At 42.1% G+C, this 20,505-nt stretch overlaps 1 protein-coding gene across 1 annotated transcript in view; it reads left to right on the top strand.

The window, feature by feature from the left end:
- The window catches only part of GRIK3 (glutamate ionotropic receptor kainate type subunit 3), a 1,024,044-nt gene that overhangs the window by 894,250 nt on the left and 109,289 nt on the right, over positions 1 to 20,505 (top strand). The window contains exon 13 of the mRNA XM_069223872.1: positions 19,205 to 19,422. Coding sequence (XP_069079973.1) covers positions 19,205 to 19,422 — 218 coding nt within the window. The remainder of the gene's footprint in view (positions 1 to 19,204; positions 19,423 to 20,505) is intronic.

The following is a 20,505-nucleotide window of genomic DNA, read 5'->3' as shown; positions in this document are numbered from 1 at the left end:
GGACAGGGTACCACTTAGCAGGGCAGGAGTCTCAGCAGAGAGTCCAGGTGCTGGCAGAGCAGGTCTTTGATGGCCCTGAGACTTCAAGACAGGAGGCAAGCTCAGTTCAAGCTCCTGGAGATTCTTCTCAAGCAGGAATGCACAACAAAGTCCAGTCTTTGTTCTCTTTCAGGCACAAGCTACAACTGCAGGCTAACCCACCAAAGCACAGTCACAGGCAAAGAGGCAGTACTCCTCCTCCAGATCATCTCCTTGGCAGAGGTTCCTCTTCATTCCAGAAGTAATCTAAAAATCTGGAATTTTGGGTCCACTACTTCTACCTCTTTCTTCCTTTGAAGTAGGAAAACTTCAAAGGAAAGTCTTTGTTGTTCACAGGATCCAGCCATGCCCAGGACTGGCCCCAGACACACACCAGGGAGTTGGAGACTGCATTGTGTGAGGGCAGGCACAGCCATTCAGGTGTAAGTGACCACTCCTCTCTCCACTCTAGCTCAGCTAGCCCATCAGGATTGGCAGGCTACACCCCGTTCCCTTTGTCTCACTGTCTAGAGGGGTGTCAAAAACAGCCCAACTGTCAGTCTGACCCAGGCAGGGAATCCGCAAACAGGCAGAGTCACAGACTGGTTTAAGCAAGAAAATGCTGACTTTCTAAAAGTGGCATTTTCAAACTGACAATTTAAAAAACAACTTTACCAAAATATTTTGTTTTTAAATTATGAGTTCAGAGACACTAAACTCCACATTTCTATCTGCTCCCAAAGGGAAACTACACTTAAAAGTTATTTAAAGGCAGCTCCCATGTTAACCTATGAGAGAGATAGGCCTTGCAACAGTGAAAACTGAATTTGGCAGTACTTCACTGTTAGAACATGTAAAACACATCAGTACATGTCCCACCTTTAACATACACTGCACCCTGCCCATAGGGCTACCTATTGCCTGCCTTAGGGGTGCCTCACATGTATAAAAAGGGATGGTCTGGGCCTGAAAAGTGGGTACCCTTGCCAGGTCGATTTGGCAGTTTAAAACTGCACACACAGACACTGCAGTGGCAGGTCTGAGCCATGTTTACATGGCTACTTAGGTGGGTGGCATAACCAATGCTACAGTCCCACTAGTAGCATTTGATTTTCAGGCCCTGGGCACCTCTAGTGCATTTTACTAGGGACTTACTAGTGAATCAAGCATGCCAATCATGGAAAAGCCAATTACACATATAATTTACACAGGAACACTTCCACTTTAGCACTGGTCAGCAGTGGTAAAGTGCCCAGAGTACCAAAAACAGAGTCCAGCACACGGTCAAAACATGGGAAGCAGAGGCAAAAAAAGACAGGGGAGACCATGCCAAGGATGCCAGGTGTATCAAGTGCCTGGCCCGGTATGACTTTGATGGGGAAACAGAGGGGGAGCCTCAGATAAGAACCAGCAGCATAACCAATGTGTCATTGGTCCGAGTGCAAGAAAAGCAATGGGCATTCTGGCTGCTTTTTAATTGCACCCCTGTGCCACTGCAACTGGTGCACCAATAAAAGCTAAACTGTCAAAGCCAGCCGGCAATAGAGATAACATTAGATGCTTCTGTTGCATGCTGGCATCACACGACTTGTTGCCAGTCGCCAGGGACAACATTCAAAGTCTAGATGAAGGCTGTTTGTGTGAAAATACTATTTATGAGTGACTTTCTTGCAGCACAAAGCCAGTTGAAACAATGCATTTTGCAAAGATCTCTCAAACTGCCCCAGTTCAGACAGACAAGTTAACACTGTGGGCCCAAATTCACAAAGGTAAACTTAGACCAAAAGTCTAACTTTACTATGAGTAAAGTCTTACTTTAGTCTTTTGGTCTAAGTTTAGACTTTGGTCTAAACTTAGACCAAAACATAGATCAAAGTGTAACTTTATTACGAGTACAGTTAGACTTTGGGTCTAAACTTGGACTTTTGGTCTAAACTTCAACTTTTGGTCTAAGATTACCTGTGAATCAGGCCCTGTGTAGTCCTTTCTTTTTATTTTGATACTCACAGCTTTTCTTTTCCACCATAAATGTAATTACCAACATGCAAAGATATCAAACATTGGTACAATCATAATTTGGCTTTGCCAGTGCTTTTTAATTTGCAGTTCATGAGAGTCACGTTCTTCACAGGGGTGTTAAGGGAAAGTAGAAGGATCGGGAAAGTGTGTGTTGTGCAAAAGGGCTGAAATGGGTGTGGTAGCACACTGGAGAGGTTATCACAGCTTTCTCCTTAAAGTTCCATGCAACATTTCATAAAATGTCATAACTTTGGAGGCAGCACATCTAGCCAATGGCAACTTTTATGAGATATCAATAGCCAATGGTTTCATTAGTGGCATGCATGGTAGGGTATGTTAATTAGATTGTATATTATTATTTTTTATTTACAATTATTTTTATGTTAATTATTTAATTGACCATCCTCCCAGAGCTTCATCAGGTGCTGGGAACACCATCCCTCAGGGCAGTAACTTTTTTTAAAGGGGATGGGGGTTGCACCTGGGTACCTCAGGGCCACATTTCTCTAAGGTTGTGTATGGTGGTAGGCCCACCCAGGGCTACCACCATACACATGTTGGGGGCTGTGGGTGGAGACCCATGGCCCCAACTGGCTCCCCACATTCTGCAGGAGCCCGCGTTGCTTAGGCCCACAGGAAGCAGCTTTTATGCTACTCCCTCCTGGGGGAAGGAATATATTGATCTGTTTCCCTGCTCTCAGCTGGTGGGCACATTTTTAAAGCTCCTGCTCACTGAGAGCAGACTTTGTGTTTGCTCCTATTTGGTGAGACTTTTAAAAAAATGACCTCACCAGGCAGGAGCAATCCTGTTTCCCTGTCAGCACCGCTCCGGGTAAGGAAAATGCTGTGTCTTGGGGGTGGGCACCCTGGGAAACAGCAAGTAAGTCAGTCACCAGGGGTGGGGTCCCCAAGGTAAATAAAGATTCAGGTAGGGGGTTGCATCACCCCGCTTCTTTTTAGTTGAGAAAATTCCCTGGGGATAGGGTCCCCAGGGCCTTTTAAGGGCTTGAGGGGGGGCCGCTTGGCCCCCTTCCCCTTAAAATATATTTTGGCTGAATAAGACCTGGGGAGGCAGGTTGGGTGCCCCTCCCCTTTAAAGATACTTTGGGCCCCAAGGAATGGGGTCCCAGGGCTGGAAGCATGGGGGAGGGGACACGCACAAACCCTTTCCCTAGTTAATTATATGGGGCCCTGGGCCCCAGGGTCTGAAAAAAGTTTAGGGGTGGGTGCAGTGCAGCCCCTCCCCTTAAAAGATACTTCAAGCCCGGGGATGGGGTTCTTAGGGCCAGAAATCCCTGGGGTGGGGCACCACTCCCTTCCCCCACCCCAAAAAACATGCTTTGCCAGGGCCTAGCCCACCCATAGGGAGTTAAAAAAGAAGTGCAGGAGCCCACACTTTTTGTTTTCGTAAACATATTGCATTGGATTTAAGGATCCTCTGTGAATTTGTGACAACATTTAAAAAAAATGTTTTTAGCCTGAGTCAGGGTCCCCCTTGAACCCTACCACTAGGTCTAGGGGGTCAGAATATCCCTGCCCTGCCCCCTTATTGTTTTGTTTTTACTTTTGTGTTAAGACTTGGGATCAATTCCCTAGTCCTAAGATGGCTGGCACTACTCCCTGGTTGAGGTGGTGGCAGCCAATCAGATCTCATTTCGAGATCTGTCAGCTCTGTGGATCCCTTACGCCCTGATATATACTATTTTGAATGTTATTTTTTCGAAAACTACTGAACAGATTTACACCAAAATACAAAATGCAGTCTTTATGGACCATGATCTAGCTTTCTGCCAAATATGGTGTAAATCCCTTCAACAATTTGGGCTGTAGCTGTGTCTAAAGTCCCTATGGGAAAATTCATGGGGAAAACTCATTTTGAGACCGCCCTTGTTTTCATGGACCCCTGCTTGAGAGATCGCCCCAAAACTTTCCATGCGTAAACCAGTCAAAAAGTACCACTTTTTTTGGAAAGTTTAGGATCAAAGTTATTTGCAGCACAAAAATGTTTTTCCTATGGAAAGACAATCCTAACTATAACTACCCTGTTGCAATCACCACTGCTTAGTATTTGACAATGGTTGCAATTATGTTTTTCAAGTTTACCTTTTATCACATTTTATGTATGTTCTTGTCATATATATGGTTTTTAATTTCAATTTCCTTCATTTATATTTCAACATATTTTTTAAACTAAATAATTCATTGTAAATTGTTTTTATACCTTTAAGAAATATATACATATATATGTGTGTGTGTGTGTGTGTGTACATATATATTTACACTGATAATTACAATTATTTATTTGCATTTATATTATTATTTTGTATTTTAATATTTGAGAAAACTTGCATATAATGAAATATATGTATGAATATTTCAATATACTTACCTTTTTTACTTTATTCTGTCCATGATACTTTCACGCAATAAATTGGTACAATATAAAACAAAGGTTGTAAACTCGACATGTTTTAGGCTATATTTTTAACACAATTGTCTTGTTTCACTACATTGTAGTTTTTGATATTCTGTTATACAATCACACAGTAATCCTTACATGAGAAATGCCCAGATAACTACATTGTGGTTTAACTGGCAATATGAAAATGCTTCCTCCTCTAAGTAACTTTCTGATCAGTGACTAACTTGGAATTTGACTTGGCATTTTAGGGAAGGTGCTAATATCCATACAATTGTTTGTTATTATAGTAAATAAAAGACGGAAGGAGTCTTCTATTTTACTGTCTCTTGTCCTTCCTTGTGTTAACAGGGAATGTGTCAGCTTCAGTCCTTCTCTACCACTGAGTGTAAACCTTTCTCTGGTCGTGGAGGGCATGCTATTTTTCTAATTCTCTCTTTGTATGTGAGGATTAATTATACCGGGGGTAGATTTTGATCATGCTGACCTCATCTTGAGTAATTTCCAGTATTAAATGTTACGCTTCTTGCATGAAATGCCTAAGATTTGGTCATTACGCCACATCATGTAATTTAGATGTTCCAGTGTTTTGACAAGGACTCTTCTCTTCGGAATTGTTGACACCCTCAGAGCTAACAGAAAATGTTGACATATTCTATAAAGCAACTGATTGTACTATGCTGACCGCTCCTCCAAGAGTTGTTTCCATGCTGAAAGCTGAGTGCCAGTAGTGCCTAAAATATATTTCTTTGAGTTGGTGCTTCTTCAATGACTTTAATCTCTTTCTATGAAGGAGAGATGGAGAGAGATCACCGCATACAAGATTTCTCTTTAATTATACCTGTCAATAACTCAAAGTAACCTCTGATATAAAACAGCAATGGCATTTTTGTTCTCCATACGAAGAGAAACATTTCAATAGGATCATTTTTATGTTACTCCTCGAAAATATGGAATCGACCAAGTGAATATTGTGAGAGATGGGTCCAAGGATAGGATATATTGCAGGAATGGGATTCAGATGTTCTTGAACATATCATTGTTTCAGAATTTGTTTAATAGCATTTCAGTTTTGTTGCAGGCACTCAGTGCATGTATCAGGCGCGGCTCCTCCATTATGGTGGAGCAGCATCTCCCCACTGCTTAAACCAGCTGATCAAAACGTAAAATAAAATGATAATAAAACAATCAATAAAACTGCTGTATTATCATTTTATTTTACTTGTAGAAGCCGCAGTTGAATCTTTAGGGCAGGGCCATCAGCAGCAGGGGGAGTGGTGGGTACAGGGCACTGCCAGTCTGCCTTTCAGAATGGCTGGCTGCCTTAGGACAGATAAACTGAATTGCACACTTGGATATCTCCAGACTTCAGACTGTTGCTTGGAAGTATCAGCATGGCTCAAGAGCACATGCTCCCAGTACCTGCTGGAGCATGAAACGAGCCTGCTCCACCGAATCCCAGCACTTCTCTCATGCTGGGTAACTAGAGCATGATAGCAGTGTCTGGATTCACACAGGGGAGTCTGGGAGCCTGTGTGCATTGGGATTCGGGAGCTGAAGAGTGTGGCAAGCCAGCCGGTAAGTTGTATTTTTATTTTTTTTGCCCCCCGCGCTGCCCAACCACTTTTCCCTGCTAGCAGCTGCCACTAGCATGTATTGAGTTTCAGACAGATGTTAAAGATGTGCTGCAATCTTTAACTGACATTTTCATTCAGTCATACTTTTATGATTGAAGTCAGTTCACTAGAAAGGCAGAGCAGAAGTCTCAAGCCACACCTTTTAGCTCCGCTGATATCACAAGGTTACTGCTTTGAACCTGAGAGCCTACTATTGGCTACTGAGAGGATAAAGAATGACCATAGTGAAAAATGATGCAAAAATAAACTTAGTTCTTGCAGACATTCTTGCAAAAGGTGGCTGGGGGTCAGTAGGGTTCAGGAGAGTCCAACATGGCCAACCCTTAATATTTTTTGGCAACGTCCTGAAAAATAGAAAAAAGAACAACTGAAATATGTGCCAGAGATGAATAGGTGCCCTTATAAATAGGAAAATGTGTTACATCTTTAAACAAACACCTGGAGTACCATGGTATGAAGAACAGTAGCCACACAAGTCAAAATGGACGGCAGACTCTAATAGATCGCAAGAAGAAAAGTTCAAAAACATGCTCTTTGATTTGAAAAAGGCGTTCTGTTGTGATTAGAATTCCAAGCATGTAATAAAGAATGTTGGGAAGTGGGTGTTCTTGAGCTGTCAGTTGATAGTGGCTGGCAAGAGGGAAGGCACAGCTTTTATGGTGGGCTGAAATAAAAGAGATCATTCTTCTACAACTTTGGTAAGTAAGTTTATTTAAGATGCACAATATCTGGAAAAGTGATTCAACCTAAAGAGAGTTTGTTAAAGGCTATTCAAGAGGCTCCCATTCCTCAAGATAAACCTGTTACGTTCCTTCAAGGGACTAATAGAATATTATGCCAAATTTGTTGATAGGTTTGCCGAAAAAACTGAAGTACTGCCTAATTTGTTGAGAAAAGTTAACAATTTTTTGTGGAATAAGGATCATAAAGAAGCCTTTTTGGTTATGAAAAATTAGATTTGTAATGCGGTAATATTAGTACCATTTGACACCACATTAAATTCTATATTAAGAGTAGATGTCAGTGCTATTGGCATAGGAGCATATGTTATTGCAAATATGCAATGCTGTCAAAAAAACGTAGCATTTACTTTCTTGTGCATTAACAGAAACTGAAAGTCATTATTCAGTGATTGAACGGGAGGCATTAGCTGCAGGTTGGTTGGTAGAGTATTTTCAAACCTATTTATGGGGACTGGAGTTTGTGCTTCGTTCTCATCACAAACCATTAGTCAAACTGTTAATACCAAAAGGGGATGGAAAAGTTTCTGCAAAGCTAGCAAGGTTGGCAGCGAGATTACAAGAATACAGATACAAAGTTAATTATATTCCTGTGTGGGAGAATTTACAAGCGGATTATTTATCATGTCTTTCTATAGATTGGAAGTTAGTTGATAAAGAGGCAGTTCTTTCTAAAGAGCTTGAAGGAATGATGGCATGGATGAGTGATTTTGAATGTGACAAAAAAGAAGCAATATTTACCGATGCGGAATGGATTCAGGAAATGGAAATGGATGAGATACTGAAGCAACTGAAAGAATTAATTGTCAGAGGGAGTAGGAGAGAAAGTACAGTGTCTTGTTGTGTAAGGGTGTTGGATCTGGCCCTTGTTGCAGGGTCAGCCCCAATCTTTTTGCCTCCTTCCTCCTATTTGTTGTGACCAGTTTTTGTTGGCTTTTGGACTCTGGGCACTTTACCACTGCTAACCAAAGTAAAGTGTACTGTTGATTGTTTTATCTATGATTGGCATATTTGATTTACTGGTATGTCCCTATTAAAGTGCACCAGGGGTGCCCATGGCCTGTAAATCAAATGCTACTAGTGGGCTTGCAGCACTGATTGTGCCACCCATATGAGTAGTCCAGTGAACATGTCTCAGACCTGCCACTGCAGTGTCTGTGTGTGCAGTTGTAAACTGCCAATTCGACCTGGCAAGTGTACCTACTTGCCAGACCCAACCCTTCCTTTTTTATACATGTAAGGCACCCCTAAGGTAGGCCGTAGGTAGCCCCATGGGCAGGGTGCAGAGTGTGTTAAAGAAGGGGCATGTATTGATGTGTTTTATATGTCCTAACAGTGAAATACTGCCAAATTCGTTTTTCACTGTTGGAAGGCCTATCTCTCTCATAGGTTAACATGGGGGCTGCCTTTAAATAACTCTAAAGTGCAGCTTCCCTTTGAGAACAGATTAAAATATGGCGTTTTGGGTCTCTGAACTTACAATTTAAAAATACACCTTTTGGTAAAGTTGTTTTTTAAAATTTCTGCTTGAAAATGCCACTTTTAGAAACTGGGCATTTTCTTGCTTAAACCATTCTGTGCCTTTGCCTGCTTGAGTATTCCACGTCTGGGTCACACTGACAGTTGGGCTGTTGTGAATTCCCTCTAGACAGTTATACAGGATCTCGTCAACAGCAAAGACTTTCCTTTGAAGTATACCTACTTCAAAGGCAGAACGGGGTGTAAGTAGTGGGCCCAAAACCCCAGACTTTTAGAATCTTTCTGGAATCAAGAGGAACCTCTGCCAAGGACGAGTACTGCCCCTTTGCTGTGTTGCTTTGCTGGGTTGGCCTGCAGTTGCTGTTTCTGCCTTAAAAGAGAACAAAGGGTGAACTTTGCTGTGTATCCTGCTTGAGAAAGTTCTCCAACGGCTTGGAGTAGAGCTTGCCTCCTGTTGTAAGTCTCAGGGATATCAAAGACTTCAGTTTCATCTGCCTACAGCACTGGGAACTGTGTGTTTTGTGCTGTTCAAGAAGTAAAACCACTGCAATGCCACCAACAATGGTGCTGGCCTGCACTGTGACCTGCCGACGCAGCGCAGAGTTGCACTGCCCCACTGCGCACTGCAACCTTGGTCTCACTGACGCCGACATCTGATGACACCCTGGGCCCTGCACTCTGGCATCGCCTAGCTCACATCGTAACCTGGGCATCGCCAACGATGACGCTTCTGCTGACACCAGTGCCGCTGCCTGCACCGTGGCCTGTGGACACCGATTGTGAGGTACACGAAGCACCATCCCATCCCGCACTGTAGCCCCGGTAACCAACGCCAGCACCATTGACTCCAGTGTTGTCAACAGATGTCCTTGTCGGCACCACAACCCATGGATGCCGCACGGAGCCCGTCCAGTATAGCACCGCCGACTTGGGCCTTCCGATGACAGGGCTTCAGGAGCGATGCCACCACTGCCTGCACCGTGACCAGGTGACACCATACGTTGCACTGCCCCCTTCACAATGCAGTCCTGGTCTCACTGATGCTCCTGGACGCCATCATCGAGTCGCTGCCTGCACCATGACCTGTGGGCACCGCAATTCACATCGCCCCGCTTCGCACTGCAGCCCCGACGCCATCCACTCCAATGCTCCTGACTTCATCAGCCCTGAGTTCGATCTGCAATGTGTGTGACATTAAGGGCCCGACGACCCCCACACCAACTCCAGAACTGACATCGCCACACCAGCAACGCCGCTCTCCGGATCTCATCACAAGGATCACAACACCCTGCAATTCCAAGGTACCGTTTGCAGGTCTTCCTGACACAGTAGCTGGCCCTCGACACCACAGCCGGCCTGAACTGTTGGATTTGTTGTTCACAATGCCGTGATAGACCCAGGTGGAGCTATCAATTTCTAGGGACTGTATTTTTAGGTTAATCCTTGCAAAATTCATATCTTTATTACTGTATGTTGTGTTTTTCTCATTTTGGTCTTGTTTTAGTTAGATAAATATTGGCTATATTTCTAAAACTAGTGAGGTGTCCTTTTGCAGTGTTTTTTCTATGTTACTGTGTGTTATGTGCAAATGCTGTACACATTGTTTCTGATATAAGCCTGACTGCTCGTGCCAAGCTACCAAGGGGGTGAGTAGGGGTTATCTGAGCAGGTATCTCCCTTATCCTGACTAGAGTAAGGGTCCCAACTTGGACTGGCTGCACACCGACTGACAAATAGAGACCCCATTTCTAACAAAGGCCTTATTTTAAGGTTTTAAATGAACTATCTTTGAGTAGGCAAGAAATTGTTATGCAGGGTGGCAAGTTTGTGCCTCCACATGGTTTAAAGAAAAGGTTTGTGTCTTTAGCTCATCAAGGACATCTAGGACAAACCCTCATTAAAAAAAGTTGAGAAAAATATATTGATGGCCAGGAATGAATGAGGATGTTATTAGGTGGGTGTTGAGGTGTCAAGAATGTATGCATAGTGAAAAAATGATTATGACATGATTACAGATGGAAGGGGGGCATATAAGTGATGCTGGGTTACCATGGAATACAGTCTGTTTTCATTGGACCTATGAATGAATTGAAACCTAGTTATAAGTATGTCCTTGCCATGATAGATGTTCACTCCAAATGGTTAATAGTTAAGTTCTTGAGAGAGGTGACTACAAGGAATATGATCTTAGAACTAGGAAATGTGTTTCAAGAAGAAGGATTTCCCAAAATCTTGATCCCAGATAACGGCATTCAACTTACTTCTATTGAGATGCAAAGAATTTTAAGGTATTGTGGTATCAAACATAAATGCACTTCACTGTATAATCCTCAAAGCAATGGTGTTGTGGAACGAGCCAATCGATTAGAAAAAGAAACTATTTTAATGGGTTTGCAAAGCGGAAATGATGTGGAGGAAATGGTGGAAGATCTGGTATGAGTGCAACATACGTTCTTGTAAATGGGGATAGATGGAATAAGAGGAGAGTGGCCCTATTTCAAAAGAAGGGTGAGTGTGTCGAGCTTAAGCAATGTAATAACAAAAGTATCAATGGGTACATGATAATGAATAACAATTAATTGGTTGACAAAGATGGTAAAAACTGGGGTGGGGATAGGAAAATGGTTATAGTGTAGGTAAAGAGTGAAGATTGATGAGGAGTCAGAGGATTCGCAAGCCACCTGAATATTTAAAAGATTATATTAAGTGATATATTTCTATTGTATTTCACTTTCTATGGTATATTGTTGTGTAAAGTGTTTTCCTTTAAGTGTTGCTATAGCTTCAATTTCTATCCAATTCTTTATTTTATTTTTGTTTCCTTGGCATTGAAGTATTGCATTTTGTGAAGGAGGGAGATGTGTTGTGATTAGAATTCTAAGCATGTAAAATAGAATGTTGGGAAGCGGGTGTTCTTGAGCTGTCAGTTGATTGTGGCTGGCAGGAGGGAATGCACAGCTTTCATGGAGGGCTGAAATAAAGGAGATCATTCTTCTACAGCTTCGATATGAAGCTTATTTACTACACGTTCCCTAGTGGGGAAGGTCAAACGCATGATCTTTATCAAGCAGCATTATAAAGTAGGATTTAAAATACGAATATAATTTAAAAACATAGGGCCTGATTACAACTTTGGCAGAGGGGGTTAATCCGTCCCAAATGTGACAGATATCCCACCCACCGTATTACAAGTTCCATAGGTTATAATGGACTTGTAATACGGCGGGCGGGATATCCGTCACATTTGGGACGGATTAACTCCCTTCGCCAAAGTTGTAATCAGGCCCATAATTTCTACTATTATTTTATCATATATGACATACAGTCAAAATGACTAAAGGGATTGTGTAAATGTCTATGTGAGATTTCCCTTTGGTTCTGTTTAGAATTCAGCTAAATATTTGCCAGATCTTTGAGGCAGAAATGAGCAGTGCTTTAAGTGGAAATATAAAAGTGCAGGTTCTCACTATTCCAAAGTAGATGCGTGCTATTGAGAAGCACATGTGATCTTCTGTTAAAGATGTGATTCCTGATAAGAGGTGCACTCTCTGTTTTGAATTTAAGAAATGCAGTTACTCATAGTACATGAACATTTAAAGCATTGTCCATGAATGGTCTTATATGCCTGAGTTTGAGGTAGGAGATTCTATGTTCAGGCAGTCAATCGTCCACCTTCAAAAAGATGGAAAAAAATATTGTTTTAACATTTCTGAAATGTTTGATCAGTATGTATTTAAATTTAAGTGTTGTAAGGGTGAAAAAATGGACTGATTTACACCATGTTAGACCTGACAGACTTAGGGCGGTTTCCCCCAAAAATCTTTACCTACCTCCTCCACATGTCTGGCCTCGCTTTTGCTGGCTTTAGGACTCTGTGCACTTTACCACGCTAACCAGTGCTAAAGCACTTGTGCTGTCTCCCCTAAACATAGTAACATTGGCTTATCCCCAACTGGCATATTTAATTCACTTATACATCCCTAGTAAAGTGTGCTACATGTGCATAGGACCTGCAAAGTAACTGTTACTTCTGGGCCTGCAGCACTGATTGCTCCACCCACTTAAGTCACCCTTTAACCATGTCTCAGGCCTGCCAGTGCAGAGCCTGTTTGTGCGGTTTTACAATGCAATGCCGACCTGGGAAAAGGAACCCTATTGGCAGGCCTAAACCTTCCCTTTTTATACTTATGTCACCTCTAAGGTAGGCCCTGGACCACCAAAACGCAGGGCACAATGCATTTAAAAGGTTGGACATGTACTTTTAATTTTTATGTGTCTTGGAAGTGAGAAACTCCCAAAGTCATTTTTCACTACAGTAAGGCCTATCTTTACTCTAGGATAACATTGGGATTTCTTTATTACATCTTATAAGGGTAATTCACAATCTGGAAGAGATAAAATGTTTGAGTTTGGTGTCTCTAGAATCACAAATAAAAATCACAACTTATAGTGAAGTTGGATTTTACATTGTAATTCTGAAAATGCCACTTTTAGAAAGTTGGCATTTTCTTACTTTAGCCATTTGGTGCCTGTTGCCTGTCTCTCATCACTTGTCTGGGGTAGGTGACAGCTGGGCTTTGAGTATTCCCCCTAGCCAGATACACACAATGGGAACTTACGTGTGACTTGAAGGGCCTTGATGGGAAATCCTGACAGAATGGGAGGGAGGAGCTGGCCACAGCCTCAATTACACCTGAATAGGCTATGTCCTGCCTCCACAAATAGGGCTGCTTACCCCCTGTAGTGAGTCTGGAGTCCATACAGGAGTGGAAGGACCTCTGTGCACTTCAAAGGCCTGTCTTTGAAATGCTGTCCACTTCAAAGTCCCAACTGGGTATAAATACTGGAGCTCTGACTCCACCAACTTAGTGCACCTCTGGACCTCTGAACACTCTGCCACGAAGTAGGACTGCTGTGCAGCTGAAGGACTGCCACTCTGCTGAACTGTTGCTTTGCTGGACTCCTTCTTTGCTGTGCTACCCTGCTGCCTGCTACTCCCGTGACTGAGTGAGAAAGACTGGACCTGCATCACTTGAACCCAGATTGACTCTAAAGGCTAGTAGTCCAGCCTCATTAGCCAAAGTCTCAGGAACATAATAGACTTCCAAGCACCCTGCTTCTGCACCTGGATACTGCCATCCATGAGTCTGTCCTCCTAAAAGGGGCCACCCCAGTCCTGGACCCATGGAAGTGGACCTAAAGTGCTTGCTCTGGGGGAACCAAAGCATCCTCTGCTGTGTGGGCAGAATCGATGCATCTCAGCTGTTGTTTTGGCAGAACCAATTCATTGTTACTGTTGCATGGAACAGAACCAGCACGCTGCCTTGGGAACTGACACTGCAGGGCTTTCTTCGCGGCAAGGCATTGTATCCTTGTTAATGACAATCTCGATGACCATGCTGATACTCTGCATTACAGCCTCTGTACTCTTCGGGATTAACACATCTCGACGTTGACACAGCCAGAACCCGCACCCAAACTCCACTGCATTTCGGCACCAACACATCACCAACAATGCATGGGGAATATCGACTCATCTCCTCGACTGCGTGGGGAAAATTGATGCATCTCCTTGTTGGTGGGATTCAAAACCAACGCAATGCTCCATAACCAGAATTTAAGGTACTTTTGTTCTGCAGGCCTAACTGGGTCCCTGTAGCCGCCCTGTGCTTTATCGCAGTCGGCCTCAACTTTGACTTTTTCCCAGTCCGGTGTGACCAGATATCCCCAATTGCTGCTTCTTGCCTCTAAGAGCTATTTTACAGTTTACATTTTAAAAATTCATAACTCCAGTTCTGCGCATTAGATGTTTGTCTTGTTTTATTTACCAAACTGAGTTCTATTTTCCTAACCTTTTGTGTGTTTTCACTGCCTTACTCTTAGAAATGTTACAAAAATACTTTACACATTGCCTCTCAGTTAAGCCTGACTGTCTGTGCCAAGCTACCAGAGGGTGAGCAAAGGTTAATTTAGGTTTTGTCTGACACTTACCCTGACTAAGATTGTGGTTGCTGTTTGACAAAGATTTACACCCCAGTCAACCAGCTACCCAATTTTTAACACAACATTTGCACAGAAAGAGTGGGGATGGAAAGTTTTTCATGGGAAAAAGTTTCCCATGAAAACAAAAATGTAACAGTAATGATAGCTTTAAAATGTCTCTCCATAAATACCCCCCACGTTGGAGTGTAATCAACATAAGGGTGAGCGAGTGCAAATAATGCATCGGTATGTCCCATTTACAAAGTTCAAAACTGTATTTCATTAACATGCAGAACCGTTTCACCGTAGTGCATCAGATTATATTGGTTCATTGAGAAGTATTTTTTTTTTTAATTAACATGATTTCAAACATGAATTTAGAAATGTTAATTCTTAACCCCAACTCTGACCACAATGCCAATAATGAACTAAGAGGCAAGTCAGTTATGTGTGCTCTTTGGGCGACCTGGGTTATTATACATGAATAACATTATAGTTTGTTAAATCAAACACAAGATGAGGGGCCAGATGTATCAAACGGTTTTGTATTCACAAACGGTGCGAATCCCAAAATTCGGCCGTTTGTGAATGCAAAAATGCCTTTCAGAATGTATGAAAGGCATTTACAGTGCAATTTTAAGGAATCGCAAAAATAGTGATTCCTTAAAATTGCGACCCCATTTAGAGAATCGCACATTGCGATTCTCTAAATAGGAAATCGCAAATATAGAATTCCTATTTGCGATTTCCAAAGCACATGTATCATGCATTACCTAAATGCGTATTGGCTATTTAGGAAATGCAATTACCACAAATTAAAGTTTGGTGGTAACCATGTGCAAATTTTAAAAATGCATTATAAATGCATTTTTAAAATTGACATGTAGCGCACACATGCCCCTAAGGCATGTGTGTGCTTCACATGTCCGCAAATATTTTTTTGGAGTGCATCAGAGGGGGCCTTAAGCCCCCAGCACCCTGGGGTTTGCACGACCTAATTTGCAAATTCCTAACTGGAATTCGCAAATTGGGAAATGCAAAACCATTCGCACCTATGGGCCTGCAGGGCCATAAGGTTGAATGGAGTTGAATTCTCTATTTGCGATTCGCTAATAGCGTTAGCGAATTTAAAAAAATCGGTATTACTGAATCGCAAAATTCATACATCCCATTTTGCATTTCTTAAATAGCGATTTCTTAAAATTCGCTATTTAAGAAACTCAAACCAGATCTTTGATACATCTGACCCAAGGTTTTGTACAGCACACATCCTGGACTCACGTATTTCAAGGTCATCATATGTGATAATGAAGACAAAGAATAAGTAAAATAAAACAATTGCCTAGGACCACACAATTTGGTTAAGTGGAGATCCCACGTTTTTTGTTTCATAATGTGCATTTCACACATTAGATGTAAAGGCCTTGCTTCCCATACTTCCATCATACCACCAATCCCACCCCAAATGCCCCCAAAAGCTACCCTGCGGGCATCAATGAGGCCCTCAGTCACATCATAGACCAGACTTTGTAGCCCCTGGGAAAGTGTTTGTGAGTACCCATGGTTAAAAAAAAAACATAATTTGTAAAATAATTACCCACTTAACGCTCAAGAAATAATGGCTTGATTCATTCAATCGTATTAAAAATGGTTGATAAATGATTGCCAATGCTTAGAACTTTGTTATGAATTGAGTATGCTGAAAAATATGGCATGGGTTTGTTGGTGACGATTTCAGAAATGCACCCGGCTGGCTGTGAGGGGGAACTCAAGTTGCAAAGAAACCCTAGTTTAAGGAGAAAATGGAGTGATTAGTTACAATTTTAGAAAAAGCTAAATAGAGTGATAGAAATTAAACATAAAGATTGAAAGAAGACAACAGGAAACATTTAGAGGGAAGAGAATAAGAGAGACTGGAGAACTGAGACATTGTGATCAAAGACTTACGTCCCTTATTCCGAGTGATCCTATAATGCCAATGTAGGTGCAAACAGGGTTTTGCTCCAGAATAGGAAACACTAATGCGGAAATCTTGCTGTTGCTCAATAGTATTCCTGATACAAAAACTGCTAATATTACTGGGAGAGACCTCTGTAACCTAAGATATAGCTTGATGTCTATATCTAAGTCTTCCATGTTCTGTACTTCTTGAGGAATGACTTTGTGAAATGCCCTTGGAGTGTGAAGAGTGGAATGTGGAATGTGGAATGTGGTGACATCATAATATGAGTAAATGCCTGGATGGTCACTTGGGTCCAGAGCCTGTCCTGTATTGATGGCTCTCTGCTCTGCTCTGGCTGTGCCTGTCCACACAGGATCCCTCGTTTATCTCAAAAACAGCAGAGGAAGAGGGCGAGACTATGCTTAAAGAATATTCTGAGCTCCGTCAGACACACAGACAACATAAGGTATTGTAAAGTCAGTATAAGCGCTTTGAACAATGAAGTGCCATTACCGGTAAGTAGTGTTCGAACTTGATTCGCCTGCGTACATGATGTGGTCAGGGCCCAAATGGGGAACAAAAAACAGCCCTGTACTGCCATACGAATGTACATGCAGTGCAATGCAGTGCCATTCTAAAGTACATGCTGTGTATGAGTGCCTAATGTTTCCCTGTATAATGTTATTTGTCAACGTTTACCTGGAGTTCCACATTCTTGACTGGTACGCTGAGGTGGCTTTGGTTCCCTGGTGGGCAGTTGGCACTGCGTATCCTTGGAGCTGTGGGCAACAGGCGTGGCTCCCTTTTTTCCTCAAATAAACCTGAAGACTACTACTTCCCTGGCCCCGTGTACACTGTCACCACAAGCCCTCAGAAAAATGTTTAATCCAGCCTCGCTCCCTTCATCTCCTCGTTCTCTCTCTCTCTTTTCAACAATCCAGGCTCTCTTCTTCTCTCCTTTCACTCCGCCCTTCTCTCATCCTATACAGTCTACCTCGCGGCTCCCTCTGTCTCTTTATCTCTCTTTTGAAGACCCCCTGTGACTTTTGCAGTTAACTTCGGTGAGCTGGAGAAAATGAGAAAATGACAGGGCACCAGGAGTGGCAATGAGCTTTCAAACCCAGCCTCCAGGGGCTCCAAACTACTAGGGTAGTGCCCGGTGGAATAAAATGCCTCTATTACCCCAGATGTGGTGGAACAGGGGTGATGCAGTGGGAGCTCAGCTGGTGCTGAGCAGCTCAGTGGTGCATGCGCTCTTTCAGGATATGACAGTCCCTGGAGTCTGCATTTTCCTTGCATGGAGAGTGTGAGCAAAGCAATTAGCGACTAAAGAGAATAAAAAAGACAACTGGAGCTGCATACGGGAGGTGGAGTACAAATGCGACCCCCGAAGGTGGAGGTGGTGGTTATAGCCAATGACCATAGTATTCGTGAGTAGTTAAATAGTCTTGGAAGATACAGAGTTATTCTTTATTTGGGTTCTGTCGTTGCAGATGTTGACGCTATTGTATATGATTATTCGAGGGAAGCCCCAGATCAGTAGGTCGTACGAGAATGGTGATGATGTGCCGAAAGTGGTGTTACATATCCCTTACATACGATTTTGAGAATGGGAATGATAAATCTTAGACAAGCATGTCATGGACATACTCTAGAGTGAATAGGTGTTGGGGATGAGCAATATTGTATGACATGGATATGGCAAATTTATTTTACAAATATGTCGTCCCATTAGGTACAGATTTTCTTTATTTATCCCATTGGGGTGATATTTTTGTAAATAACATTCAGGGCATAATATTTCTGTTAAACAATATTTTGGTAGCAATCTTCTGGTACCTTACCCTGCGTTTTTTTTAAATTATTAGAACATGTAATCCATGGTCTTACCTATTGGAATGCTTAAATTGAAGCTTGATAATGGGAGGAAAGTTCTGCCTTAAAAAACTGTAAAGTTAGTGATGCCATAACCTTCTTCCAGCGATTCAAAATGTGACTTTCATAGCCTTGTCTGCTGCTGCATTGCGCCGAAGTACACATTATAATGACATGCAACCAAGTCCGACAATTAGGATTGCTTAGAAAGTACATCAGGTAAAAGTACGAAATTCACGCAAGACTCTTTTAATTGTATCTATCACAATGAGTTTTCGGAAACCCTGCTGCCCCTAGGCAGTACCTTCTAAGAGCATTAATGAAGATTTGAAGTGTCATTATCAATGAGGTAAAGAACCTTCACTCTTTTGTGACCTCAACCTCACTTCCGGACACCCATCTGAGGTGCACACAATTACCTTAAGGTAATGCACTCTAGAGCGTACATAAATTCTAGATTTGATTAATATGTTTAGTGAAGAGGTGATCAGTGTGTCACAATCTACATATGTTGTTAATTTCTCTACGTGAACAGTGTTTGGTAAGTTACTGTTATTTTTTAAATAGAGTTATTATACACTTTTTCGGTTGTGAGTTTTGACATGATCTGTGTAGCAGAATACAGAAGTAATCGAAACATATTGAAAATGTATGGGGATAGTATTTTTTCCAGTGTTTATTTTTCCCAGCGCAGGGCAGTTAATTTGATCCTTGCTTCTTAATTACCTCATCACTGATTAGCCAAATTTTGAGATTCTGTACAAACCGTGCTATCTGGATGTGCACCTGTTTCCCCATCTCCCACAAACTGAGAGGACTGAGGAGCAAGCTAACAACTAGTACTCAACTAACACTGGTTATTTGAATGTTGCTAAACAGTCGCCCGAAAACTGGTTTGTTTTCATAGCTATTTAAGTCTTGACAGCTGCCCCGGACACAAAGCATCTACTATAAAAAGCCAGGCTTCAGAGCGCTCATCCTTTTAAATTTGAAAATGCTTTGTAACTGGTGATATAAAGACTGCTGCATGAAATCTCCCCCTGTGGCTGTCCCAGATCTTTCCATTTCACTGAAATATGTGTTTATGTTGCAGGATCTGAGCTGATGCCCAAAGCTCTCTCTACGAGGATCATCGGTGGCATCTGGTGGTTTTTTACTCTCATCATTATTTCTTCATACACTGCCAACCTGGCTGCTTTCCTGACAGTGGAGCGGATGGAATCCCCCATCGAGTCAGCTGATGATCTTGCCAAGCAAACAAAAATTGAATACGGAGCAGTGCTGGATGGTGCAACTATGACTTTCTTCAAGGTGAGCACTTGTCATTGCGGCATCATCTTGGCTGTTGAGTGCAGTGAAAATCACATTTTATTCCCAGAAGACCAGCAAATGTGCAAAGTCTTTTAAGTGGGCTGAAGAGAGCAAATTTAGACATGAATGTCTTGTTTCTAGTTTTAAAATGATCAAGAGGTCATGTTTGCGCACTGAGCTCAGTCAGCCCTTTTAAAACCAACGTGTTGCAAATACCTTTTACACAGAAAAGTCAAGGGAACAACAAAAAACCTGACAGTGTAGAATTACCTTAGTCTGTATTCTATCGCCTTGGGTTTGTGATAGTCGATTTCTTTGATCCATGTTTTTTTTCTAGATTGAAGTTAGGGATGAGGATGCTGTGATTCCTAGTCAATGTCAATATCCACTAAATCTATTGAACTCACCTCCCAAATGGTTTGAACTTCGCACTCTACCCAGTGCTTGCTTCCTCTTCGTTGGCAGCGTGAGTTCTCTTCCCCAGGGCTAGAGTATTATTTTTTTCATAATGTTATGTGAATTTAAAATATGCAAGAGAAAATAGGCGTACTTGACACTTTTCAGCATCGATATATTTCTGTTCTTTACCTTCACACAAATTTGCCCCTCAGAAAACTATTTTTTCATGAAAAAGTTAACATGCAAACGTAGGATTTTGTCATGTAAAACCTATTTTACAGGCTATCTCACCCTTTTTCAATACTTTCCCAATCCAACTCAATAAAGTTTCTGGAGTCGGAAAACTGTTAAGATATGGCTCCCAATGCTACCTAAAAGCTTGCTTTGAACATTTGTCATATCACTACTTTTGGCAACAAGATACAATATGATAAGAGATATTTCGTGGTTGAGGTGAAAGCAATGCCACAGTAGGGTCCAAGTACTTAGTGGCAGCCAGAACACCGAAGCTAGAGGTTTAACTATCATTAGTTTAGCAGGGACACTGGTGCTCAGGTGTGTTGGGGCTCACTGCACCCAAATCATTTCTCTCTCTTGCTCGTACTGCATTTATGCCAATTATGCCTTATTTTCTTCTTATTCAACGAAGATACATAGAGCCCATCATCTTTGCTTCCATTAGAG

This window comes from Pleurodeles waltl, chromosome 3_1 (assembly GCF_031143425.1).
Source record: "Pleurodeles waltl isolate 20211129_DDA chromosome 3_1, aPleWal1.hap1.20221129, whole genome shotgun sequence".
NCBI lineage: Eukaryota > Metazoa > Chordata > Amphibia > Caudata > Salamandridae > Pleurodeles > Pleurodeles waltl.
This window is presented reverse-complemented; position numbering and strand designations above follow the sequence as displayed.